General features: G+C 50.8%; 1 protein-coding gene across 1 annotated transcript in view; it reads left to right on the forward strand.

The window, feature by feature from the left end:
• The window catches only part of COL27A1 (collagen type XXVII alpha 1 chain), a 144,573-nt gene that overhangs the window by 20,462 nt on the left and 97,344 nt on the right, over window positions 1–26,767 (forward strand). Inside the window, exons 5-12 of the mRNA XM_023531042.1 lie at window positions 1,430–1,483; window positions 8,004–8,057; window positions 9,692–9,745; window positions 18,419–18,463; window positions 19,097–19,150; window positions 19,580–19,624; window positions 22,405–22,458; window positions 23,364–23,408. Coding sequence (XP_023386810.1) covers window positions 1,430–1,483; window positions 8,004–8,057; window positions 9,692–9,745; window positions 18,419–18,463; window positions 19,097–19,150; window positions 19,580–19,624; window positions 22,405–22,458; window positions 23,364–23,408 — 405 coding nt within the window. The remainder of the gene's footprint in view (window positions 1–1,429; window positions 1,484–8,003; window positions 8,058–9,691; window positions 9,746–18,418; window positions 18,464–19,096; window positions 19,151–19,579; window positions 19,625–22,404; window positions 22,459–23,363; window positions 23,409–26,767) is intronic.

Below are 26,767 nucleotides of genomic sequence, written 5' to 3' on the forward strand. Positions count from 1 at the left end.
TTATATAAACCCCCCAGGCTGAGCGAGCTTCTGAACATTGTTCTTTCTAGACGTTTTCAGAGAAGGGGAGGGTCCCAGTTCAGGCATCGAGGAAGAGGGAGGTGCCTTGGTCAGAATGTGACAGACTGCAGCTGGGAAGTTGGCTTCCAAGAGAGAGAAAGGCAGCAAGTTCTTACAGAGCTAGCCAGATGGGTCAAGAGGGGTCAGGGACAAGGGCAGTGTGTCTGGAGGCTGGCGTGGTGGGGGGCACCGCGGGGCCTTTTGAGGTTCCTCTCTCCACCCTCAGTGCCCCAGATTATTCCTACTGGACAAAGACCACCAGGAATTACCTGACTCTTGGGCTCTTTTTATACCACTGGTCTGCAAGGCTGTAGTTCAGGGCGCTTGCTGGAGAAAGTGGACATAACTGGACCCAGCTGTTGCAGCAGATTCAGAAATGGCCTGGGAAAATCTAGTGCCATGAATAAACCCTGGACTTGAAGCCAACAGACCCCAGTTCTGGCCCTTCCTTAGCTACTACTCTGCTGTGTGACACTGGCCAAGACTTTTTGATTCTCTAGGCTCATTCTTCCCAGCTGCTCCAAGGACCCTGGAGGGGGCCATAAGCTCAGAGCCTGAAGGAATCCAAGGGAGAGAAATGACTATGTATCATGGCCACAGTGGGGCTGTTGTGCCTTTGTTCAGAAAAGGCCAAGCATTCCCTTCATTGAACTCTTAACTCCAAAGGCTCATGCAACAGTCAGTCTGAAGTCTGAAGGGTGGAGAGGTTCCTTTAGGTAGGAAGAGTCCCCAGAGGTTCCCTGGAGGAGGCGGCATTTGAGCCAGACCTTGTAGGATGGGTTGGGTTTCAGCTGGAGGGAATGGATGGGAAAGGCATGACAGATGATGGGAACAGCATGGCAAAGGTGCTGAAAGGAGAAAGTACCAGGCATGGAGCAGGGAAGCAAACAGCTGAGTGTGATTTGAGCCTAAGGAAGCCAGCTGGGAAGGGTTGATGGGGCCAACTGAGGAGAGTGTGGAAGGCGGTAAAATTCAGCTGTTAAGGGCTTGTGCTCTGAAATCACACATCTGAGGCTGAGCTCTAGCTCTGCCCCTTAGCAGCTGCATGGCCTAAAAAATCAAAAACCTCTCAAAACACCAGCTTCCTCCTTTTTATCCATTAGCCCACGAGGTAGGTACTGTCACGATTCCTGTTTTATTCAAAAGGATAAAATGAGATGGGCTAATGGATAAAATGAGATGATGTATGAATAGTGCTTAGCGCAGTGCCAGGCATGTGGGGGGCCCTCCTAAAAGAGAGTTGCCGTTGCAATACTGCTAAGATCTGGCCAGGGGAGGAGACCGAGCGTGTGCAGGAACGTGCTGGCACTGCCGTAGGAAGTGGAACAGCTCTGTTTTCCCTCACTTTTTTGTTTCTTTTCCCTTTCAGGGTCCTCCTGGGCCTTATGGAAATCCAGGCCTCCCCGGCGCTCCCGGAGCCAAAGTGAGTATTTATTGTGGAGTCTGGAGATAGGGCCATGGAGCAGATGCTGAAATTAGGGCCATGTTTTGGGTGCTTCCTAGGGTCTCCTGGTGGGAGGTCCTCAGGATCATTGCAGAGGATCCACACTGGGCCGCAGGCACGGCCTGAATGTCTCCTGAGTGCCAGGCCCCATGCTGGGCTGGGGACACAGTGAGGAATTAGGAGTTTAGCTTCTAGTTGGGAGTGATTAGGGGGAAGGGCAGCTGGAAACTGGAGCCCTTAAAGGGAGTGAGACAAAAGGTCATTTAATGCTAACTAGGGAGGGCCTTGAACATCTGACTAGGAATGTGAGGTTTACTGGGTCCTAAGATGCAACCTGAGGAGGTATGTCGAGTTTTGAGCTGGGAAGGGATGTGGAAAGATTTCGTGTGATAAATATTGCTGGATGCCAAATGGAGGATGGACTGGGGGTGGGGGCCAGAGCGGAGGCAGGGAGACCTGGCTGAGGCTAGCCTGGGCCAACTCAGGCTGTGGGAGGAGGAAACGTTGGCGCATTCGCAATGATGTGGAGGTGGGATAGAGGACTTGGTAATGGACTAGAGGTGAAAAGTCGTGACTTCCCAGTGTTAGCCTGGGTGACTGAACCTGGGAACCCAGGAGAAGGAATGAGATGACATTGGTTTGGGAACTTGTAGCCCAGCTAGGTAGAGATGATTCATGGAGAGACATTCTGAAATTCAGAAGACTCCGAGCTGGAGATAGAGCCTTTGAAGGGTGGCTGACACAGAGATGCCACCTTCCCACCCTTCTTAGAAGGCCCCAGTTAACTTTTAAATGAGAGCACGAAGTGACCAGTGCTCTGATGACTGCGAGGACCTCCAGCCCCAGAGCTCCTGTCTGCTCCTGGGGCTTGGGCAGGGAACGGGGTTGTTCAGGGTGGTACGTGGAGTGAGAAGCAGGAGGGCAAAGCAGTGCCGGGCCAGCAACATTTAGGTCATGGGGGGAAGTCGTACAGAATGGCTGGAGAAATAGGACTGAAAGGGATATGAAGGTCAGGGAAGCCAAGGGCTCAGTGACTGTGATGAAGGAGCATGGGGACAGGCCAGGAAGGGCAGAGGGACTCCTGGTCAGGCCACCCAGCCTGGCCTGTCATCTGCGGGGTAACCAGGTGAAGACCTCTGGGCTTTGGTGGCCCAGGCCCCGGGTCATTCTTTGTTAGCTCAACTGCAAAGGTCCAGGGGCTTAAGTAAAGCCATTAATGACCGGCCCCAGGTCGGGCAGTGAGTGACAGCTGTACAGCCTCCAAAGGTCAGTGCTAACTCCCAGAGCAGAGTTGCTGCAGTCCATCAGCTTGTCAGGGAGTTTGGGACAAAGGTCATGCACAGGTAGCCCTGGATATATGACTATAGGGCACTAGAAGGCTGGTGCAGGAGCACCGGCCTCAGCCCTGCAGGTCCGTGACTCCATGGCTGAGGCTGGGCTGGGGATCCTTCCTCGGAAAGCGAGCACAGAGGCTTCAGGTGCCTGGTGCCCAGCAGCTGCCTGGAGGTGCTCTGGGTTTTAACAAGGCAGACACTGATGATAATGGCCACCATCTATTGTGCCTTTGCTCTATGCTGGGCACTGTGCACACACTTTATGTAGCTTGTCTTATTCCATCCCCGCAAAGACCTAAGATATGGGTAGAGATACTCTATTCATTTACAGATGGGGAAACTGAGTCTCCGACAGATTGAGACACTGTCTGGGAGATGGCGACAGGACTGTCCCCTGGGAGGACCTGCTCCTTCTTTCTAGAAGGGACCTCCTTTGGAGACTTCTGCTTTGCAGAGGCCTCAGTTTCCCATGTCATGGGGGTTGGGGTGTTGTCTTTTGTTCTTGATTTGTAAAAATTATTTATGTTTATATATTAAGGTTATTAAGATTTCATCTACCTTACAAATATTTTCCAGTTTATTGTTTGCCTATTAAGAGTATTTGTGATGATTTTCACAACTGGAAATGTTATCTATTTGGCGGGGGGCGAGGGGCGCTGGGGGCAGGGGGAGTGGGACTAAAAATAATAGCTAATACAGATTAGGAACTTATGATAATGTCAGACAGTTTAGAGAGTGCTCCACCCATATGTAAAATGTATGGTTATTTACTTTTATAATTAGACATTTTTTCCCATACTAAAATTCACTTATATTTCTAGTCATTTTATAATATCATTTGTACTAAAAAAATTTAAACCATCTGGAATTAACCTTCAATGGGAGGGGTGATAGGAGGTAGGGCTCTAACTTTATTTTCCTTCCAATAATTAATTATTTATTAAATAACCTTTCCTCCACTGATTACTATATGATAGAACAGGGTCTATTTCAGGCCATTCAAATGTGTTTTACTGCTCTTCGTATTTTTTTATGTTCGTAAAATACTACTTTATATTATGACATTTACTACCTTTATACTGTGTCTTCTCACCCCTGTTCTTTTAAAATATTTCTGGCTATTTATTCTGTCAGATATACTTTATGCCCATCTTAATAATTTCCTTAAAAAACCCTCTTGGAGTTTTTATTAGAATTGTATTAAATGTGTATATTAATTTGTGAAAAATTAACATCTTTAAAATATTAAGTTTTCCCATTTGGTTGAGTTTTTTTAAATGTCTTTTAGTAAACTTTTATAGTTTCTATTGCATAAGCCCTGCACGGTTTTTAAGTTTATACTTAGAAATTTTATTGTTGCTGTTATAAATGGAGGGAATATTTTCCTCATTATATTTTCTAGCTGGCTCTCAGCTTTTGAAGAGACTGTTGCTTTTGTATTTTTGTACTTTTGTGCGTATTTTATAACCATGCCCTTTAGTGAATTATCTTATGAATTCTACCAGTATTTCAGTTAGTTCTCTTCGATTTTCTAGACAGGCACTCATATTGTTTGCAAAGGACATAGTTTTCTCTCCTTTTCCTCAAAAGTTAGTAGTCTTATTTGTTTTTCTTTCCTGATTGCATTGGCCAGAACTTCTAAACACATGAAATAGCAGTGGTGATATTAAGAGGCTCAGCGAATCTTCAGAGGACGTTCCAGGCCTGGGGCCAAGAGCTGACCCAATTCCAGCCCTAGCGTTGTCTCTTGTGACTCCATTCATTCATTTGCTCATTTGTGAAATATTTTTTTGATGCCTCCTCTGGGCCAGGCCCTGTGCTGGGTACTCAGGATCAGCGATGACTTATACAGGGACTTCCAGCCCAGAATTTCCCAGTCCTTTGTGATTTGTTTCTCCATTGTCTCAGCTTCTCTCTGGACTTTATTTACCCAGAGCCCCCTATTCTCTCCACTGCTCAATGCTACCTTTAACTATAAGAACTATAGTTAACTACAGGTACTATAAGAAAGGATCTTATAGTTCTTGTTCTCACTATATTTGTAGCATCTATTTAAAATATACCCTCCCATGTGTCTTCTAGTTCCATAAGGCTCTTTTAACTAAGTCCAGTCCACTGTTCCCTATGCAGAGAGAAAAGGGGGCTTGTCCAAGGTCGTACAGGCTCATGGCTGGAGAGCTAGGTCTGGTGACCAGATTCTGTCCTCGCCAAGGTATAAGCAATTAATTAGAGTTTATGTATTCCTTATATCTCTTACTGGGGAATTTGCAGGAGTCTGGCTGAGAAGACATGTAATTTTTTCCATCCCAGAAGTCACACTGTCACTTAACCAGGATGTTTGGAGCATTCCTTGAGCTTTAAATTCATTGGTTCTCTCCTTGTCTTCCTCCAGCCTTAACTGTAAGTCCTGTTAGGGATTTACCCTCCGTCTGGGTCAAGTTCTCTCGACTTCCTCCTGGACTCCACTTGTCATCTGCAGTGTATTGAAATGTAAAGAGCTTGGGCTCTGGAACCAGAGTACCTTAGTCTAAATCCCATTTACTAACTGTATGACCTTAGACAAGTTATTTATCCTCTCTGTGCCTTAGTTTCCTCATCTGTGAAATGGGAATAATGATAGTTGCTACCTCATAGATTTATATGTCGAGAGCTTAGAAGGACACTCAGTAAATTCTAGTGCTTATTATCATCACCTGTCTCTCTGGCTTCTCCCTTGAGAGTTCCCCATGGGCAAGCCCTGTGTCTTGTTCCCTACTGTGGCATTTCCTATAGTTGTGGTGAGACTTGGGTCATAGTAAATGGTCAGTAAGGATCTGTACTTATGGGTATTGTCCTTGGACCGGGATTACATCCCAAGCACTTTGCTGCAACTGAGGCTGCAGAGAGATACCCATAAATAACTAAAATGCCCTGGGTAAGGACCCCAGGCAAGGGAGCAGGTCCAGCATCTCTTTGGGTCTCCGTTTCCCTTTTATAAAATGACTAGGATACATGGAAGCCCACCCATGAAAGCTTTTTAAGCCAAGCTCCTTTACCAACTTTAGACTGAGGTGGGCAAGGGCGGAATGGGGAGAGCTGCTGCCCTTTTTTGGCCATTGGAATCCTGGGTAGCCCTGGGCCTGGCCTTGTACCATGGACATAAAAGGCAGTGGAGCTGGGTTTGTGAGCAGCTGAGGGTGGGACTGTGTGTGAGGGGCAGCCGCAGTGTGAGATCCCAGAGGACGGGTTCTGCAGAAGTGGCCCCGGTGGACGGAGAATTGGTGTCCTAGCAGGGAGGGGCTGCCCTTCAGCCTGGGGCAGCTGGAAGGTGTGGGAGAAGTCCCCAGCTTTCCCATTTGGAAATGAGAGCTCTGAACTCAGACAGACCAGGGATGAGTCAGACCTAGTAAGACCTTGCCTCTTACCTGCGTGTCACCCCAGGCTGTGACTCAGCCTCTCTGCACTCTGATATGGGTTCTGAGTTGCATCAAGTGGATGTTAAGAGGACTAATGAGTTGCTGCGTAGAGTGGGCCTGGCCCAGTACTGGGTGCAGAGTAGGTGGGCAGTGGAAGGCTGTTTCCTTCCCTCTTTAATGTGAGGATTTCTCATGAAGAGTAACTGAGTCAGAATTTGAAAGAAGAAAAGAACCAAATGGGAATTAATTAAAGTTGGCCAAACCACCCCTCCCACGTGTCATGTCCATTATCTCACTGGCTCCTTGCCAAGAAATCTGGGAAACTGACGATGAGTGTGCACGTGTATGAGTGTGCGCATGCACCTGTGTGCGCATGTGAATGTGTATGCAAATGCTATGTGTATGTGTGAGTGTGCATGCATCCATGTGCGTGTGTATGAGCATCTGTGTGCCTGTGTGTATGCACTTGTGTGCATGCCTGTGTGTGTGTGCTGCACAGCTCCCATTTTAAAGGAGAGGAAATGGGGGCTCAGGGAAGTGAAATGGCTTGCTTGAGGTCCCACTGTGAGTCCCTGGCTTCACCCCAGGACTTCTGACTCAGGATCTATCCAGCTGGGGGAGGGAGCATGGGAGTGAGGGTGAAGAACAGTGGTCAGGAGTTCTTGAAAGGTGACATCAAGGTGGACCTACCTTCCAAAGGGCTGTTTTCAGAGTATTTTAACCAGGTTGGACCAAATGAGCAAGCCTGCAGCCAGGAGCACTCTCTTCAGCCCTGCAGGGGATGCAGCTGGTGAACTGTATGTGGGCCTTTTCTCAAGCCCCATTCTCTTGGGAGCTAGAATCCTTGCATTGGGGACACTCCCGAATGCTAGGGATTTATCTCTGACTGGGAACCTACTGCTTGTTGGTTTCTCTCTGATTTACTGCCTGTTCTAACTCATCTTCAGGGTTCTAGTCTTAGCTCTGCCAATGCCTCATCTTGGGCCTCAAACAGTCCCTTTCCTTCTCTAGCCTCAGTTTTCCCAACTATGTGGTAGGGTGATAACACTTCCCTTGCCCAGTTCAGCAAGCTGTCGTGAGAATCTAGTGAGGTGAGGAATATTGCAAACTGTGAAGAGCTGTACACAGTTGTAAGTGGGTGTTATTGCAGTGACCCTAGGTGATCAGAGTGGTGAGGTGAGTATTGGAAAAATGGAAAAGAATTGGGCATGCCTCTTGTATGTGTCTTTTGGAAGCTCTCTGAGAGCCTCCAAAAATGGAGCAAGCCTGGAGGCAGTCCTAGCAATGCTCACATGCAAGGTTACGTCACCTGCATGCGGACCCAGCTTGGGGAGGACGCGTTCAAGCTGCATCTGGAAGAATGTTATAGTTTGGTTAATGATGACCGGGGAATAGGTGGGAGTGACTGCCTGAGCAAGGGCCTGGCAGCAGGAAAGTGCAAGGCATGGCTGAGGAATGGGCCGTGGTCTGGGGAAGGGGCAGAGGCAACCCTGTCTGTGTGTTTGGCTGGCGGAAGGAGAGCAAAGTCTGGTCAGGATGGCTGGGACCAGACGACCAAAGACTTGGAACACCAAAGAGTTTGGACTTTGTTGTCATGCAATCAATTAGTGGGGAGCTGCGGAAGGTGTTAGAGCCAGGGGAGTAATGGAGCTGGGTGAGTGGGGATTGGGTGGAAGGGCATTTAAGCATAAGACAGGGCTTAGAGCACAGTCTGGGGAGACATCCTCTCTAGATGACTCGGCCGCCAAAGTGGAATTATTTTTGTTTCAGGGACAGAAAGGGGACCCAGGGCTCTCACCAGGAAAGGCTCACGATGGGACAAAGGTAGGTTTCCAGGGACCCCAGAGCTCAGGGAAGTGGGGGAGTGGACTGCCATGCTCTGGGGTGAGCCGTCCTGGCGGAGGCCACTGTGTGACAAAGGCAGGGAAGTAGGAAAGTGTGGTTTGGATTTTTCCTTGAAGTTCTTCTGCTTTTTCCCACACTAAACCCAAAGCCATTTCCTGCTGTCTTCTTCCTGGGCTGCAACCAGTAAAACCAACAGATTTTGCCTATGGACACACTCTTGGCGAATGTCATTTTGCCTCATGCCCTGCATAGCTTTCTCTAGGGCCCACTAGGTGACCCTTGGCATCCAGAAGCTTCTTGGTAGCACAAAGCCGGGAAGCTTCCAGAAGATGTTCAAAGTCCCCTCTGAGGATGTTAATTCCAGGAGACACGTCTATACATTTCTAGGAGGAGGGATGGGAACAGGCCAGAGATTCAGGGCTCTCTAACCTTGAAGGGCTGTGAGATTAGAAGCTTCTCCAGTGGAATAGAATATACTTAGGCCAAAGGACTTCATCCATTCCTGAAGCATCCACCCCATAAACAGATCAAGGGGCCTGGAGGGAGTGCAGGACAGGTGGGAACAGGGGAACCGAGAAATCCAAGTGAGATCCCCAGTGTTTCAGACCTTCATATCCTGGAAGGAATGCTCCAGTCTGGGTTCCTCTAGGCACAGCATCAGAGCCCTCCTGACAGACGGAACACTGCTTCTCAACCCAGCCTCCTATGCTTGAGTGCATAGAAGTGGCAGTTCCCTTTGATTTCCCCAAGACACAGGTAGCTCATTCCTTCACATCCTTACTGATAAGTTTTTTCATTCATTACTGGGGGGAAATGTTTACATATACTCCCTTCTGCTCCTCATCAGAACCTTATAAGCCAGGGCAGATGGGCCCAGCTTGCAAATGAGAAAACAGAGGCCCTAGAGGTAGGTGGCTTGCTGGAGGTCACGTAGCTGCTCAGTGCAGAGCAGGACTGGTACCTAGGTCTGATGGAGTCAGGGGCCTAGGCTTCTTTCTTGCCCTGGGTTGTCTGTTCTCAGGTCTCATGGTGGTGGCAGAAATGCCTCCTATTTATGACCACCATGCCCAGCAAAGATGAAGAATGCAAAGAGAGTGAGAGAGAGAGACAGAGAGAGAGAGAGACAGAGAGAGAGAGACAGAGAGAGAGAGACAGAGAGAGAGAGACACAGAGACACAGAGACACAGAGACACAGAGACACAGAGAGACACAGAGAGAAACAGAAACAGAGAGAAACAGAGAGAAACAGAGAGAAACAGAGAGAATGAGCTGATTGGAATGAGACATGAATTGCATGTTCCCTGCGGACAGTGGTTTTCAAATAGTGGTTCTCAAATATTTAGCAGCAGGATCAATTTCTCAAATGGTATCCTATGCTGAAGTCCAGTATAGAAAATAGATCCAATGGAGAGACTGGGTTGAGTGGGAAGGGCCAGGGTACCCCACCTACTCGGCTACCCTCACTCTACTCAGAGGCCCCCAATGTCCTCTGAGGCCTCTGGGCCTCCATGAATCCTGTTTACAAACAATTGGCCATATAAAGTCACACATTCAATTTAAGGAGTGTCTCTGCTCCCATTCCCCCAGCTTACCCCCTTGTCTGTGTTTTGCAGGGCGACGCGGGCTTGCCCGGGCTCCCTGGGAATCCAGGACCTCTTGGACGAAAGGTACACCTTGGTTTCAATGCTTTGCCTTGCCAGTAGGCTGCCTAGCATGCAGGGCCATCTGACAGGAGCCTTGTTAGCCTCCTTCCTCCCGTCTGCCTCTCCCTAGCTCCCTTGGGCACAGGGAACATTGGTGGGGGTGAGAGATTTATGGACGTCTGTGCTTATCTGGGGGTGGGCAGCACCTTGGCTTGGAGTAGGTTTCCCTAGCCATGCTTAATGAGGTGTGAAGAGAAGTGGCCTTGGTTCGCTGTCCTTCCTCTAGGGGTCCAGCTGCTCCCAGGAGGCCTTCCCGTGGTGGTGACAGGAATATTGTCAGAACCAGGAGGGCCGGCATTGGCCCGGCTCTACCTCCAATTGATTGAGTGGCCTTGGGCCTGCATATTTCCTCCCTGAGCCTCAGCCTCCTCCTACCTGGGATGGAGACAACAGCCCCCCACACTTGACCTCTTAGTGCCTGGGCTGTCAGCCTGGAGTGAGACCTGGAGCAAAGAAACTGGGATAGTGGGCTCTGGGGTCAGTCAGACCCGGGTTCTACTCCCAGCTCCACCGTTTCCTAGCTGTGCGAGCTTGGGAAAATCAATAACCTCTCTGAATCTAGTATTCGTCTCTCCCTGGTATGCTGATGTGCTGCAGGGGAAGGGGAACGTGCTGCAGAGGCAGTAGTTCTCTGTACCTTCTGAGCTATGGCCATGCTGGGGGAATCACTTCTCTAAACATCCTTGGAAGAAAGTCTGCCATTTTCCTAGATGGTGTGTCTCTGACTTACAGTGCCCCTAGATTTTGCCCCAGCTTCCCAGCCAGGCTCCCTCATCCTTCACATTCAACTCTAGTGATGCCCACGCTAGGAAGACCTCCTGGATCCTCAGCCTTCAGGCCAGGAACCTCCACTCTGCTCAAGAACCCCCAGCCCATCTTAGCTGAGTTATTCTTATCCGGAGTCCAGCCTCACCAACCAGGCCCTGCGAATCTGGTTTGTTACCTTCCCTACTGAGGCTAGCACAGGGCCTGCACATAGTAGGTGTTCAGGAAACAGGGAGGACAATGCAGGCCAAGGATCAACTGCTTTTTGCAGGGAAATCTCCCTCTGCTGATGGGTTTTCCAGTAGATACATCAGCCTAGGGCCATGTCTTAAGCTTCTACCCTGGCTCCCAGCTGTAGCCACAGCTGCCATCTCTCTGGGCCATCTGGTTCTCATCTGGACAGCTGTGGTGCCTCCTGGCTTCGTCCTGTCCTTGCTCCCCATGGCACAGGATACTTGGAGCGTCATGTCCTCCTCATCCCTTTCTCCTCCACCCTCCATGGCTAGCGCAGGCCAAACCTCGAATCTGAAGAGGCCAGAGCCAGACCGGAATCTGCAGCTGCCTGTGAGCTGGGGAAACATGGAATTTTCTGGCTCAGAGAACACAGAGGGACTCTCTCTCTCTCTACTCACTTCCCCTCTGGGCTCCAGCATTTTCTGATGGATGAGGTGTGAGTGGAAAGTCTCCTTCCAGTCCTGGCTCATAAAGCAGCTGGTGGTGGTCTTGCTCTGCATGGTGGTGGGAGTTTAGCAGAGGTGGCAGGAGATGGGAAAACAGATTGGACCGGCTCCTGCCTGGGTTCCAGGGCTCCCTGGTCTCGGCAGATGTCCAGGGAGGCCAAGAGCCCACAGCCAAGAGGGATCAGTTCACCTGAGTCGGGAAGGGCATCTTTTCTAAATTAAAGAAGAGCCTCCATGTGGCTAGAAAACTATTTGTCAAAGCTATTTACAGTGAGTCCCTCAGCTATGACCCAGGCAGACACGAGTTTGGTCTGTGGCAGGCCAGTGTCACCTGCTCACTGAGGGAGGGTGGTGGGCAGAGCATGGGGAAGCTCAGGTCCCCAGTGATCAGGGCCAAGAAGGAGGACTGACAGGGTGGGCAACTGTGCCTGGGATCATCACTGTTTTGTAAGTAGTCTCTCTTCCACAACTGTCGTTGGTGACATCAGTGGCCACTTTGTCCTGGTCCTGTTGGGTGGCTTTTCTGCCTCATCTCATGTCCTCTTTTCTCACTAGCATGTTCAATTTTGGTGTCACTTCAGAGTGACACCAATAATCCTATTTGTTCTTCTATTCAACAGGATCAGTTAAATGCCTGCTGTGTGCCAGGTACTGCTCAAGGCACTGAGCTGAATAAATAGACAAAATTCCTGTCCCCTCATCTCCCCAGAACTTTTATTCTTGTGGAAGGAGATAGAAAATTAGTAAAAACATAAGATATGTTAGAAGATGAAAACGACTGTGGAAAAACAGGCAGAGAAAGGGAGTTTGGGCTGGGAGGTTTCCATATTAAATAGCGAGGCGAATTAGAGGTGGCATAAAGCATTACTGTCCCTCATTACATTGTTTCCTCACAATAGCCTCCAAGGGGTAAGGCAATATCATGCCCACTTGACAGCTGAGAAAGCCAAGGCCCAAATAGGTCTCACACATTTATTCATTCATCCTACCAGTCATTCAGTGACTGCGTACCTGTATGCCAGGCCCTGTGCCGACACTGGTGTTAAATGCAAATGAAGTCATCGAGGGGCCTCACAGAGGCTGAAATCTGCAGCAGTGGTTCTCAGACCCACTGTGCAGTAGAACCAGCTGGGGAGCTCAAGCCCAACCCCAGAGATCCTGGTTCAGTTGGTCTGAGTGGGACCCAGGCACAAGATTCTCATATGCAGCCAAGACAAAGAGCTACTGGCTTAAATGGAAGTACCTTCCAGGGTCACTAAGCGGCAGAGCTGGGGTTTGAACCCAGGTCTCTGACCCTCAGGCCCTTTCTCTCCAAAGCGCTGATTCAAACAGCTTCTCAAATAAGAGTGGGCCCATCAAGTGAAAAAGAGGCTCCCGCATGAGAAGTTTCAGCTCTCTGCTTCCAGGTGGGCCTGCGATGTTTGCAGAGGGGCTTTGCTGAGCCGATTTCTGAGGTTTGGGCAAGCGCGTAGAGCCGGTCAGACAGACCTGGATGGAATCCAGCCCTATTCCTCTCTTGCCGTGTGAGCTGGGGCAAGTGGCCTCACCTCACTGAGCCTGAGCTGCCTCATAGAGTGGTTAGGAGGGTTAAATGTGATGCTACATCCCCAGGACCTAACACAGGGCTGGCACACGGTGGGCACTGCTTCTGTAGTTGCTGAATAAATGAATGATCATGACGTCCTGAAGGAGAGGCACTGAGGTCTTGCCTGCCTGGTCCTATCAGTAGTCTTGCTTAGTTGACAGTTAAGCACCCTCCACTACCCAACAAATTTACCCGAACCTCATCTGCACCTTGGGAAGGCAGAGTCCGGCGATGTCCACCATCTGACCCTCCTGCCTTCTCTCCTGTAGAGAAGTGCTTCTCACCCAGGAGTGATTTTGCACCCCAGGGTACAGTTAGCAATGTCTGGAGACATTAGTTGTCACAGCTGGGAGTGGGGTGGGAGGTGCCACTAACTTGTAACAGGTAGAAGCCAGAGATGCTGTTAAACAGCCACCCCACCACACACTCATCCACCCTACAGTGCAGCGGTGCCGAGGCTGAGAAACTCTGCTGTGCAGAAACCCTCACTCCGGCCAAGCCGATGTGCCCGTTGGCACTCATCCCCCGCTCCCTCCTACTGCCCTCACCCTGCCCAGGTGCCTTCTGTGCCCCCCGAGTTGGCCATCATCAGTGAGAAGCTGTGATAAAATAGGAGGGCGGAAGGGTCAGCTGGAAATGTTTTGAGGGAACACGATTGAGGCTGCCTGAGATGATGTCATACGTAGCACCCCCAGTTACATGCAGAGCCTCTTCTCTAGGCTCCCCTCTCTGTGGCCTTCTGGGGTCCACACCCCCTGCCATTTCTGAGGTCCAGTTCACCTGTGCTTCCCAACTCGGCTCCTCTCTCGGGCCTCGGTTGACAATGCCGCCTGCTTCGATGGACTGCCTTCCCTCTCCCGGCACTCGGTACTTCTTCATTCCACTCAACATGTATTTAATATCTATAACCTCTTCCAGGAGGTGGGGAGTGAGTTTGTTTTGTTCACAAGAGTATTCTTAGTGCCTAACACAGGGTCTGGCTCATCTTCGGGGCTCAGCAAATCTTTGTTGAATGAATGACTGGATGAGTGAATGAGCCATCTAGAAATTGTACCTTCCTGCCCTGACCTGTCTCAGGCACCCACTGAGCAGAGTCTGGCGTCAGATGCCTGGCTATGCTATGGTAGACTGTGCTTTTGGATGAGCCACACATTCAAAATCCTATCATTTCTGAGCCAACAGGAAGGATGCTTTGAGAGGACAGCTAGGGAAACAGAGGCCCAGGAGGGGCAGGGACTTGCCCAGTATCATGTAATGGGTCACTCTACCTCTTGGCATGTGTTTCTTCTTCACTGATCCTTTTCGTTAAATGGGGCTCTCTGTCCTGTTGACTGCCCCACGTGACATGCAGCTGCAAGGTGACAGGGAAGTCTCATGGAATATTAAACAAGTATAGTGAGTTCCATTTTACTGCAGGAGAAGCCAGAACCTCGTATGGGCTGAGGTAGAGCCTGGACGAACATGTTGGTCCCCACGACCCTCAGGCAAGGACAGGACCTCCCTTCCTTCCCTGCCCAAAACCTAAATAGCATCCCAGCCGACAGGGAGACTGTCTGCAGCAACAGTGAGGTGATGTCTGGTTTCTCCTTGTGCATTGTAAGCAGTGATTAATCTGGCTTCCAAACCAAAATATAGACCGAGCTCTATTATAAACACGGGTCCTGAGGAGACCCGCCTGCCGGGCAGCTGGAGGTCCCTTGCAGACTCCATGGTCCTTGGAGCTCTCCTGAAGCATCTGTTCTCCCCTAGTGCCAGTCAGGCACCGATCACACACAGAGAAATCACTGCCCGTGGGTCCACCTTGCGGTCAGTGCCTGCCCCATAATTGCTGGGGCCATAGAGAAGATAATGGTTTAGATTTTTCCAGGTCCTGGGGCCCTGTTATTTGAAGCTATTTGGCTGACCCTAGCATGGTAAACACTGTGAAGATACTTCCAAGAAGCATATGAACCTCCCACCAACCCTACCCCATGCCGTGGCTGTGCTCAGTCTGCTGCTCTTGTCTGGCAGAAGAAACGGGCGTTCGTGGCCATGTTCAAGGCCCTTCGGGGTCCACTAATTGAGAAAGACCTAGGAACTGTAACCTTCTGGACATAGCACAGCCCAGCAGGTGTAGAGTCCTGGGGAACAGTCCAGGCTTGGCTACGACTTGCTAAATAACCTTGGGCAAGTCCTTTCTCCTCTCTGAGCCTTGGTTTCTCAGTCTGTCCAATGAGAAAAGAAGTTGTCAAATTGATGGCTAAGGTCCCTTCCAACTCAGACACTCCAGGGTTTCGTGACTGTCCTCTGCCCCCAAAATGTAGCACTGATCTGTTCTGGGGAGATTGGTCTGTAAGGGGGTCTTTCCCTGGGTGGCCCTGTGGCTCTTCTAGGTGGGCCTCAGGCCTCAGGAAGTATGTCTCATTCCATGATTTGATGATTAAAGATACAGGGATTAGAGTCTCGTAGTCTGGCACTGCCCTTGGGAAGCTGCGTGGCCTCAGGAAAATCACTTTACCTCTCTGAGCTTCAACTGGCAAGTGTGCACAGTAATTCCTACCTCCCAGGGGTGATTGCAAGGAATCGAGCTGATGTATTGAAGGCTTTAGTGCCGAGCCAGGCATAGGGCAAGCCACTGTTCATGTCCCCGATGATCATTTGTTTCCTTTTAGCTATGTTCTGAATAAAGGGTTTACTTGAAATCTCCTCCTGGGATTTCACTGGCCACAAGTCTCCTCTAAAGTACTGGTTTCCAGCAGGTTTCTTCATGGCTACAGAAGAAGCCCAAGGAGCAAGTGATACTCAGGGGCTCCCTGGTCACCTTTCACACTTCTCTCGAAACCCTTGCCCATTATTTCATTCATTCTTTGTTGCAACCCCTTGAAGCAGGCAGAGGATGGCAGGGTGGGCTCAGAGAGGGCAACGATGTGTGCCAAGTCACACAGTCTGGAGCTCAAGGCTCGATTCAGCTCTTCATGGAAAAAGACTTGCTTCTTCTTGCTCATCTGCAAGCTCCAAGTGGAGAAAGATAATAATGGTGATTATACACATCATACCCTGACACATGCCTTCTCAATGTGGCTTTCCATCATATTACCACCCGACACGTTCTGGCTTCCTGCTTCTTCTCTGACCACCCCTGCCCATCTAACCCTCGCCCTTCACTCTTTCTGCTCCAGTCGCATGGGCCTCATTCTTTCTTGAACCCATCTGAGAGAATTCTTGCCTCAGGACTTTTACACTTGCTGTTCCCGCTACCAGAGAGCCAGCTGTCTATCTAGCTTCCTTACCTCATTCATCTCCTCAGAGCGGCCTTCCCTGCAGTCACACCCTCCCCAACACTGCCATTCTCCATCTTCTAACTCTGCTCACTTTTCTTCGTGGCACTAGTCACTACCACATATTATCTCATTCAAAAATTTTATTTTGAATTATGGTAAAAAAAAAAAAACCCAACATAAAATGTACCATCTTTACCACGTTTAGGTGTGTACAGTTCAATCATGTTAAGTATATTCACATTGTTGTGCAACCAATCTCCAGAATTTTTTCATCTTGTAAATCTGAAACTCTACACCTATGAAAACAAATGCTCCCTATTTCCCACTCCCTCAGACATTATTCTTTATATTTACTTGTTTTTATATCTCCTTAATTGGACTGTAAGTTTCAACTAAGGCAAAGGACGTTGTCTTCTCCTTCATTCCATGTGTAGAATGGTGCTGGTACATAAAAGTTCAGTAAACGTTTGTTGAATGAATGAATGAAATGGGAAGATCGTGATGATAATAGCAGCTAGTCTTTACAGGGCTCTGAAATTCAGTGTCAGATACTGTGCTAAGTGCTTTACACACATCATATCCTGCAATCCATGCACCACCTCTTATATCCCCAGCTTACAAAAGCAGAAACCGAGGCTCAGAGAGGTGACATCAGTGGCCTCAGGTCACACAGCCAGCCAGCAGTGAAATGAGAGGAATCCAGAACAATCTGAAATAAGGTTTTAACTATGCTGCATACCTGTTGCTGGCTGTGGCCTGTACCTCAGTTTTGCTCACTGGAGTAAAAAGCACACACCTCACATCACAGAATCTCATTTAGCCATGTTGAATCCATCTCACAGATCCAGGATTGAGATGCAAACATATTGCTGAGCAGTCTGAGGCATGAGTAGGTGCAGAAGGAATGCTCGTAAACGTCCCAAACCTCCTAGGTCAAACTGACTCTGCTGTTTATAATTAAAAGTCCTATTTCCTGGGGGTTTACAGGGGTGAGCATGTGTGCCTATGTGTTTTCGTATGTATGTGCATGATCTGTACAGGCCCAAGATGTCTGCAAGGCTCTCCATGTGGCCTCAGGTGTCAGAAGGACCCCATGGTGAATGTGAACCTGTTTGGTCCTTAGCAGTGGGACTTGGGGTGAGTGGCTTCAGTTATCTGAGACTCAGTTTTCTTCTCTGTAAAATGAAGATGATAATTCCTATCCACCCGTTATCTGGCTGTTGTAAGGGCTAGAGGAGGTCATGTAGGTGTTGTCCTGGGCAAACAGCCGTGCATAGAGTGGTCTGCAGGCATCAGGAGTGTGTACTCTTGAGTCTTGTGTATCACCTCCGGGGAAGCCTTAGAGCTCTAGTTCTCAAACAGAGCTGTAGGGGCTCAGAGTTCTGACTCTTTCATTTGAGGTCCAGAGAAAGAAGGGTGGTAACCTACCCAGAGTTGCCCAGTAAGTCAGACATGGTGTCTGAGCCAGGCCCAGGGCTCCCCGTGTGAGGGGCTCTAACGGAGGTTAGAGCAGCCACCCTGTCAGACATGGAAGCCCTCTGCTCCGTCCTGTTTCACAGCCCTAAGCTGATGGAAGCTCGAAGTTTGGGGTTCCCCTTCGGAGGGCTCCTAACTCTTATGAAATGGCTCAGAGGTCGTCCCCAGTGCCACCTGAAAGCATACACTCATTTTCATTCTCTCAGACTAAAGACCCGGCCTTTGACAATGGTAGTTGGGCCCTGGGACAGAGGGTCAAGGTTGGTGGGATGTTGCCAGACTCCTCTATTAGGTATTCGCGTGGCTTCTGTTCCCTTGGAATAGTTGCTGGGACCAATGAGAAGCGGGGCAGCTATTTTGGTTAATGTATTTGGCCAGTATGTGTGAGATCTTTTCTGACAAGGAATTACTGAGAAGGGGCAGGTCCTGACAGAGGGTTTCAGCATCACAGGGTGATTGAGCATATTCCAGACCTTAAGGTCCTAATTGGCCCACCCACCCACTGAGAAATCCCTCTACCCCAGCTTTTGACAGTCTCACCTGCTCTCTGATTTGGAAAGAACGGTCAGGGTATAGCATCACTCTGTCATAGTCACTGTGTCTCAGTTCAGATCACAAACCCTGCCCAAGGAATGAAGATCACCTCTGATGCTTCTGGTCTAAGAACCATTAGTAGCAGAGAGGAAACCATAGGAACCTGCTAACCCTGATGTGTATGTACTATGTAGCCATTTGGAAAGTATTTATTGAAATATACTACATCACTACAGTGGCGCACGCCTTCCTGAAAAGGCAGGCAGGGATGCTGGGCCCCTGCAATCCACAGGCCCAGATGTGCTTTCCTGGCCTGATGAGATTTCTTCCCCTGCAGGGACACAAAGGCTATCCTGGACCGGCGGGGCACCCCGGAGAACAGGTGAGGGTGAAGGCCTCAGCCCCACCCTGCTTACTGTCCCACACTCCAGCGCCTGCCTGTCCCTGGCCTCCTCCCCGGGCCCTGCTCCATGAGCGAGCCCCAGAGCCAGGCAGTTCTGCCTCCCATCCTGCTGGAGCCCCCACCACACCCCACCTCTCCTCCAGCCACATCTGCCTGAAGGAGCTGAAGCGCACGCCAGCCCAGCATTGGCATGAGCTGCTCAACTCCGGTTAGAGCCATGAATAGCTGGCCTGTTCCGGGCGATGTTAGGGGATATTATACACGCCGCCACGGGGTTTGCAGGAATTTTGGCTGCCCTGGCCCAAATCAAACAGCAGTGGCTGCCAGCGTGGGAGAGCCAGCCAGGCCGCCTCAGTGCTTTCTTATTCCTGGGCTGCCAGCACGGGGGTTTTGTTCCTCTGAGCTGGTCTGACCAGTTTCACAGAGGGGTGGGCTTAGGGGCCCGGCCGGCCAGTGGCTTCCCTTCCTCCTATTTCATCTCACATTCCCCCCGGTTTCTTTGTCCATCGCCCTTCTATTTGTCCATTGTAAGCCCCAGTCCCCCTGCTGTCCCCGGACTTGGAGCTGGGCAGGGTCTCTCCTTTCCTCACGTTTTTCTTTGTTCCTTTGCAGGGGCAGCTGGGACCAGAGGGCAGCCCAGGGGCCAAAGGTTACCCTGGCAGGCAGGTGCAGTATATGGCTTCTGGAAGCTCTGTGGCCATGGTGGTGTGGAGATGGCCACGGGTGCCCCCAGGGAGAGGGAGGCAGCGGGCTGGGGGCCAAGGAGCTACACCTGCTGGGTGGGCCCTGAAGAGAGGGCTGTTCAAGGGGCTGGACCAAGGCAGCAGGGAAAGGATGCTCAGTAAGAGAACAGAAGAAAGGAGTTTTGGTGCTGTGGGGGTGGGGCTCCAGAGGCTCCTCCCACCCAGTCTCTCCCCTAAGCCACCTCCTGGGACTTTGGGGTGGCTGGGGGCTCAGTTCGAAGACCATGAGTCTAACCCACCCCCATTCTACACAGGGGGCAGCTGAGACCCAAAGGAGACAGGACTCACTCTGGGTTGTTGGCAGCAGGTAGAACGTCTCCATATGTCTTTGCCCTTGTCTTTTATGTTTCAGGGGTTACCCGGACCTGTAGGAGACCCTGGCCCCAAAGGCAGTCGGGTAAGTGGGCCTTGGCAAGTGCCATGCAGGCGGGGCCCTGGGCGGGCATTACCAGTCCCTCCAGTGGGCCTGAGAGAAATCAGGGCTGGAAGGCCTCCCCCAAGTGTCCATCGGGAAACTGCGGCCAAGACCCTCCCACCTGAGCACTCCCTGGAGACAGAGGGGCAGCAGAAGGGCCGGGTAATGGGTATTCAAGAGTCAGGCTTGGTTCCCATGGCCGGACAGACTGGGCAGCAAAGAGTCTGCTGGGGGTTTGGCCATGGCCTAGCTGCTACAATCAGGTATTTGCTTGCCATGTTCCCTAGTACATCCCAAGTGCTGGGCCACTTTGTCAATAGAATCCTCAGGTGGGTGAATGCTGCCCAGGCCTGGAGGCAGATGGAGCATCTGCCGTTTTCCCCCTTCAGGGCCTCTGGAGCAAACCCTTGAGTAGCCAGCAGCCTCAATTTGTCCATCCTTATAAATGAAGTGATGTCCATCCGACCTCTAACATGGTTATGGGAATACTGGGAATTTGCTAAGGAGGGGCTTGCCGGATGGGGGCTACCTGGTGGGCTGTGGGGTAGTGAAGAAGGTTTTGGGGAAATTGAATGGAAGTTAAGTAAATGGAGTTTGGAAGACTAAGAAATGATCTCTTCTACATGGGTTCGTGGTAGGGACCCAGTGGCCCCAGTTTGCGCTGCACAGCTAAGGTGGTCCTGAGGGCTGTGCCCACTGCCTCTCAGAGAATGCTCAGCAAATGGGTCACACAGTCCTCGGTCAGTCCAGGTCGGTGTGACGTGTCTTCCAGTCCTGAGCCAAAGCTATTTATGGCCACAGTCTCGGCCCTAATCCCAGGAACTGACAGGCAGCTGTTAGAAGAGCATCTGGGAGGTGGGCAAGGGGGTGAGTAGGCAAGTTCCTCAGGACATGGTGGTGGTTATAATGATGATGATGACAGTGATGGTGATGTGCAGGGGCCGATGAGGCTCCTGTCCTAGGATGTTGGGCCCTTCTCCCTTAATCCAGTTGTTCCCATAACCTGTGACCCCACAGTGGCCTTCTGAAACCAGGCAGAAAGTTTTCTCGTTTCAAACAGCATTCCTGATTTTCCGGGAGGACAAGAGGAGTGAGATAGGCTAATGTCATCTGGGGATGCTTGGCGTTTGCCATGCTGGTGGCAGCTTGAGGCCACGTATGGGGAGAGAGTTGATCTGGCCCCAGCGCATCTTTCTCCAGGGTCACAGGGCCCCGAGCAGCCTGGGTGAGCCAGGGCAGCTCCAGCTGCTCTTCCAACCTTGACATCACCAGACTCATGTTTATGAGGTAGGCAGAGCTCAGGCTTCGGGGTCAGGGCAACTGGCTTTGAGACCTTTAGCTGGCTGTGGGATCTTGGGCAAGTTGCTAGACCTCTCTGAGCCCATTTTCTCACCTGTAACTCTGAGTTATAAGCCCTGTTTGGGAAGATCAGCAAATATCTCTTTTTGAGATGATGGCTATTATCACACTGGGTGCCAAGAAGGAGGCTCCGTGACCTCTTGACCTTCTAGGGAAGGGCGGATGGTTGTAAGCCTACATTGGTTGCTTATTTGTGGAAGGCAGTATAGCAGAGTGGTTATGAGCCTGGTCTAGGCGTCAGATGACTTGAATTCAAATATCAGTTCTACCACATTTTAGCTGTGTGACCCTGGGTGAGTCACTTCACCTCTCTGAGCCTAAATGTTCCCACCTCTGCAGGGAGCCGATTATACCTCCTTCCTGGGGGTGCGATGAGGATACACTCAGTCTAGCTTTTGTTATAGTTATTATTTATAAATAAAAGCTGTTTATAGTTATTATCAGTCATTCCACAAATACCTAGAGAGTACGGATAGTGATAGGAGTGCTGAGCTAGGTCCCTGCTCTTGAGAAGTTCCCAGGCTAATGAGGACATGAAACATGGACATAGATAGTGAAGGTGCAGCGGAGAAAGTGGTAAATCCTATTATCTGAGGTGCAAACATGGTGCTGGGATGGAGGGAGTAGGAGATCGCTTCTGGTGTGGGGCATCAGGGCTGCTTGCCAGGGGAGCATTAGAGCCGGGCTTGGAAGGATTCGTTAGCTCTGCAGTCGCGGGGGTGGGAAGGGCATGCCTGGTAGGGGGCACAGCATGAATAAAGGCTGGGAGGCAGAAACTCGGGTGCATTTTAGGGCAGTGGACTCCAGCCCTGATTAGTCATGTCCCTTCATCTCCAGAGCCTTCACGTCCTTTGTCTGTCTAGTAAAGGTATGACAGCCAATCTGCAGGGTCCAGGAAGGGTTGAATGCAGTGGCACACACGTGTTTGTCAGGATGTCAGCCAGCTGGCGTGGCAGCTGCTGTTATTGCCGGAACTCAGGCAGCCAGGGGTGGATGTGAACACCACATCCTGGGCATACATGGCCTCGAAGGAGTCATTGCGGATGCCATGGGCACCTGCCAGCATCCCTGGGGGTGGGTAGGACCTGGTGCCACTGTAGCATCTAACCCAGCGGAGAGCTTCCTTCCCGCAGGTCCCGGGCCTCTCCCCACGAGCACCCGCGCCCTTCCCTGGCGTGAGGGTATGTGCCTTTGGACTACATCGTGGAAGCCAGCACCATGCAGTCCATGGGCATATACACTTGCCTCAAGGCCTATGTCGTCGAGGAGCCACCGGAGCTGCCACTGCCACCAGCCAGGAAGAGGAGCCGGGATGCGGGAGGGCAGCGAGGGGGCTGGGATGGGTTGGGCCAGCCACACCCCATCACTCGGCCCCTCTGACCCCACCACCTGCTCTTTCCTAGGGCTACATTGGACTCCCAGGGCTCTTCGGTCTGCCAGGGTCCGATGGAGAGCGAGTGAGTGTGCTTTCTTTGTTTACCTCTTACCCACCCAACCCACCTCCTCTGCCAGGTGCCAGACTGGAGAAGTCATGGAATCCCTCCTGGACAGGTGCCCTTGAGTTGAATAGGAGTTCACTAAGGGGACAAGGCAAAGCAGACATAGGGAACAGAGTGCAAAGTCAGGGACATATGATAACTTGGAAAGTTTAAGAATCAACATAGTCCAGGAGCTGAGTGTAAGGTGGAAACAGTAGGAAATGAGGCTGGGGGGAGCCCCTGGGTGGAGTTACACAGCACTCAGGGGCGAAGGTCAAGAAAGGGACTCTATTCTGAGAACACTGGGAGCTTCTGAAGGGCTTTCGACAAATGGGAAATGGGCCTGTTTTATGTTTCAGATCAAGTGTCCGCAAACTACATCCTGTGGGCTGGATCCCCCAGTCATCTGGCTTTGTAAAGTTTTATTAAACATAGACAGCCATGCTCATGTATTTATGTAGTGTCCGTGGCGCTGCTCTTGGTATAGAGTTGATTAATTATGACAAGACTGTATGGGCCACAGGACAGTGGACCTTCCTCTTCATCTGCTCTCAGCCTGAGACTGTATTTGGGAACTCAGCTGTAACCTCATCAACAAGCTGAGTATAGAGAAGCTTACAAAAGCAGAGGAGCATTTATTGAGCACCTGCTGAATACTAGGAACAGTGGGTGCTTTTCTTAGGCATCTCCCCAGCTCAGGTCCACGCAGACCCCAACCCTGTAGAGGGCAAGGACCATCTATCCGTTGAGCACATAACTGATATCTGCTGTATATGTGGTCTGGATGCTGGGCCCTCTGTGACTTCCTATTGTGGGCAGCTCTGGGGCTGGTTTTCCTCTGCTGGAATCCTATCCTGACCTCTTCCCTGTCTCTTCCTCTGCAGGGCCTGCCTGGCGTTCCTGGCAAGAGGGGCAAGATGGGTAGGCCGGTAAAGATTTTCCGTGTCTATTACGCAGACTCTATGGGGGAACCTGACCTCCCACTGGCTATGCTGCCCTGTCCACTTGTGGCCTAGGCATTCTGTGCTTGCGTCTTTCTGTTTGGCCATCACTCTGCTATGAGTGTGTCGGTCGGCATGTGAAGCTATCTGGGCCTGGTGTCCTGCTGCCAGAACACTGAGTGGTGCTTCCTGGCTGGGCTGGGGCTCCCGTGGGCTCCGGGCCTCTCTGGGATGGAGCCTCTCTGTGCACGTGTGCAACAATTGCTCTGTAATACAGTTCTGTGTCAGGGGCCTCCTGTTGTCTGGCTCCTTAGTGTCCATGCTGGGGGATCTTGGCTAGACTGGGTGTCAGTGCTCCTAACTCAGAGAGCACTCACTCTCTGCGTTGTCTTGGTGTCACCAGTTTCACTCATGGATACACAAGCCCGAGGGCAGTGGGGTGCTGGGCGGGCCCACAGCAGGCTCAGCAGTAACCCTCAATCCACCAGCTATACCCATGGCTCTATCATGGTAGGTTGTTTGGGCATCTGCGGGGCATGAAGAAAAAGCCAAGGCACAGAAAGATTAAGTAACTTGCCCATGGTTTCACAATTAATAAACAGTGGAGCCAGAATTCTGTCACCAGGGCATCCGATCTCAGTGCTGGTTCAAGGTCACTGGTTAGTGATAATGCTGTAAAAGTGGATTTCCTAGAATTTTTGCCTGGGGGAAAATGATTCATTCCAACAATCTCATTATTTACAAGGGAAACTGAGGCTCTGAAAGGCAGAGTAATCTGTCCAGGGTCCTACTACCAGGCCGAGGGAGACCCAGGACTGTAACTGAGGCATATTCCTTTCAGACCTGGCCCCCGTTGGTGGCTTAACGCTCTTTGCTATGGCCTTGCAGGTTAATACCCAGACTTGGAACTATCATCACCTCTGGGGCTGGGCCTCCATTTGCTTGTGTTTGATGGAGAAGGGACTATGGGAAGGTTAGAAGTTGAGAGGCAGCTGGGAGGGAGCTGGGAGCACTCAAAGGCGTCCAGAAGAGGGGTTGTCTATGATTCTGGGATTGACTGCATGTTCACAGGCACCTGCCTTACCTGTTGCAGTGTATGGATCTGGGTCCTCTGGAGACCGAGTGAGGGATGCAAAGAAAAGCAAGATTCAGGCCCTGGCTGCAAGCAGCTGATAGGGGTGGTGCATCTCACCCTCAGACCTAGACCCCGCTGTGGCTGACAACCCCTCTGTGCCCTGAGGTCTAATGCCTGACACCTAGATCTGGGCAAGGAGCAGTACCTGATGCCTCTGGCTTCAGGCAAGGACCTCGAGTCCCTGAGGCTGGGTTGGCATTTGGAAATGTTCCTCAAGCCAGATAACCTCAGGCAAGGAGACACATTAATTGATTCATTTACTCATTTGTTCATTTGTTTGTTCAATGAATACTGAGTGTACACTGTGTGTCAGGCACTGTGCTTGGTGCTGAGCAATGAACAAGAGACAAAGTTCCTATTCTCATGGGCAGACAGACAATGATTGAATGGGAGAATGAAGAATGAATGATTGACTGTCAGATGGTGCTGAGTATTAAGATGGAGTAGGGTAGGGAGACAGTGAGTACTTGAGTTTCGAGCTATTGAATTAGTTGGTCCAGGAAGTCCTCCTCTCTTTTTGAGAAAACTTAATGAGGTAAGAATGGGATCTCTGTGGCCCTCTGGGGAAGAACATTCCAGGTTGGAGCCACCTCCAGAGCCACCCATGGGGAACTTGCTCTGAAGCCATCCTGGGAGCCTCACAGTGGGCCAGGCACTGCCCCTTTATAGATGAGGAGATTGAGGCTTGGCGGAGGCGGGGTCGGGGGTGAACACCTTGGCCAGGATATTGTGGTTTCTGAGAGTCGAAGCTGGTTAGAATGCAGCAGCCAGAACTTCACCTCTTGCCCCAGAGTGTAGCTGTTTAGAACCCTGGTTCCAGAGTAGTTTCCCGAGCATGGCGGAGCAGGGCCCGGGAAACCATCGTCATGCCCCGGCTTCTCCACCTGCCACGACAAGGAGCACCCACAGGGCTGTGCCTCAGCTGTCCTCTCCCACGGCCCCCGCCCCCTCCTTCAGCCTCCCCACCTCTCCTTTCCCACCTCCAGTGGCCCCTTCATCAGCCGTGTCCTGTTCTTGTTTTCTTCTGGGGCCTGAAGCCTCCTGCTCATGGCTGGGAAGGCAGCACCAGGTCTGAGGTGCTCACCATTTCCCTCTCTGTGCCTTTCTCAGTCAATAAAAATTTATTGAGCACCTCCTATGTGCCAGGTTCCGGGGATAGCACTGTATCCAAAACAGACCCCCTAAAAAGCAACATTTATTGAGACCCTTTTACTCGCATGGTATTTGAACTACATGTGATTCTCTCACTGATTGTCTGAAGCGAGAGTGATTACACCTATTTTTCAGATTCGGAAGCTGAGGCTTAGACAGCCAAAGCCATTTGCTCAGAGACCTGCGAGGCCTGTAGCTGACAACTCGTCTCTGCTTCCTTGCTCCATGCCTTTAACTTCCTGATATTCTGTGCTCCATGATGGGGGTGTTCCCTGGCACTGGGGTGTCAGATGTGGATGGGAGAAAAACCCCTTTCCTTCAGCCAAACAGCCTTATAGCTGTGTAGTACCCCTGAGGGTCACAAAAGTCCCCTTGAGTCTGGTCCAACTGCCATGGCCAGCAAGTGGGCGGGGTCTGCATCGGATATGATTGAATATGTATGGATAGAACTTAATGTCACCCAGTCCCTATAGTTTTGTCTCTGCCTCTGTTGGGCCTCCAGTCTGCTGTGCCCTTGGCCCACACACTCCAAGTGGTCTTTAGGGCCACACCCCTGTTGCCAGGGTTTCCCAGCCCTTGATCTGGCTGCTGGGGTTGGGGCTCCTTCTGTAAATGGGGTTTCCTTTGCCCAAGCTGTGGGCCCAGTGATTTCTAGGCACTTATTATCAAGAGAAAATGTCAGGAGAAGGAGCTGAGTTCCCTCGTGCGAGATCACAGTTGGCCTCATTTCTGGTGGGCCTGGCAATGATTTTGCTGTAGTCCATCTCATTCCAGCAACCGAAAGCTCAGACCCATGCATGCGGCCTCCTCACTGTCAGGTTTAGAAGGAGGATGTGTGAGAATCTTGCCGATGAGAACTGAGAAAGAGACAGTGGGGATTAAAAGCACATCTGAGCTGCAGAAACATGAGTGATGAGCTGACCCAAACTCTTTGTTAGACAGATAAGCAGACATAGCTCAAAGAGGCCAATAAGTTGCCCAAGGTCACACAGTAAGTCGGTGGCAGAGTCAGAACTCGAACCCAAGACCCTTGCTGGCTAGTTCAGGGTGCTCTCCACAT

This window comes from Pteropus vampyrus, unplaced genomic scaffold, assembly GCF_000151845.1.
Source record: "Pteropus vampyrus isolate Shadow unplaced genomic scaffold, Pvam_2.0 Scaffold61, whole genome shotgun sequence".
Taxonomy (NCBI): Eukaryota; Metazoa; Chordata; class Mammalia; order Chiroptera; family Pteropodidae; genus Pteropus; species Pteropus vampyrus.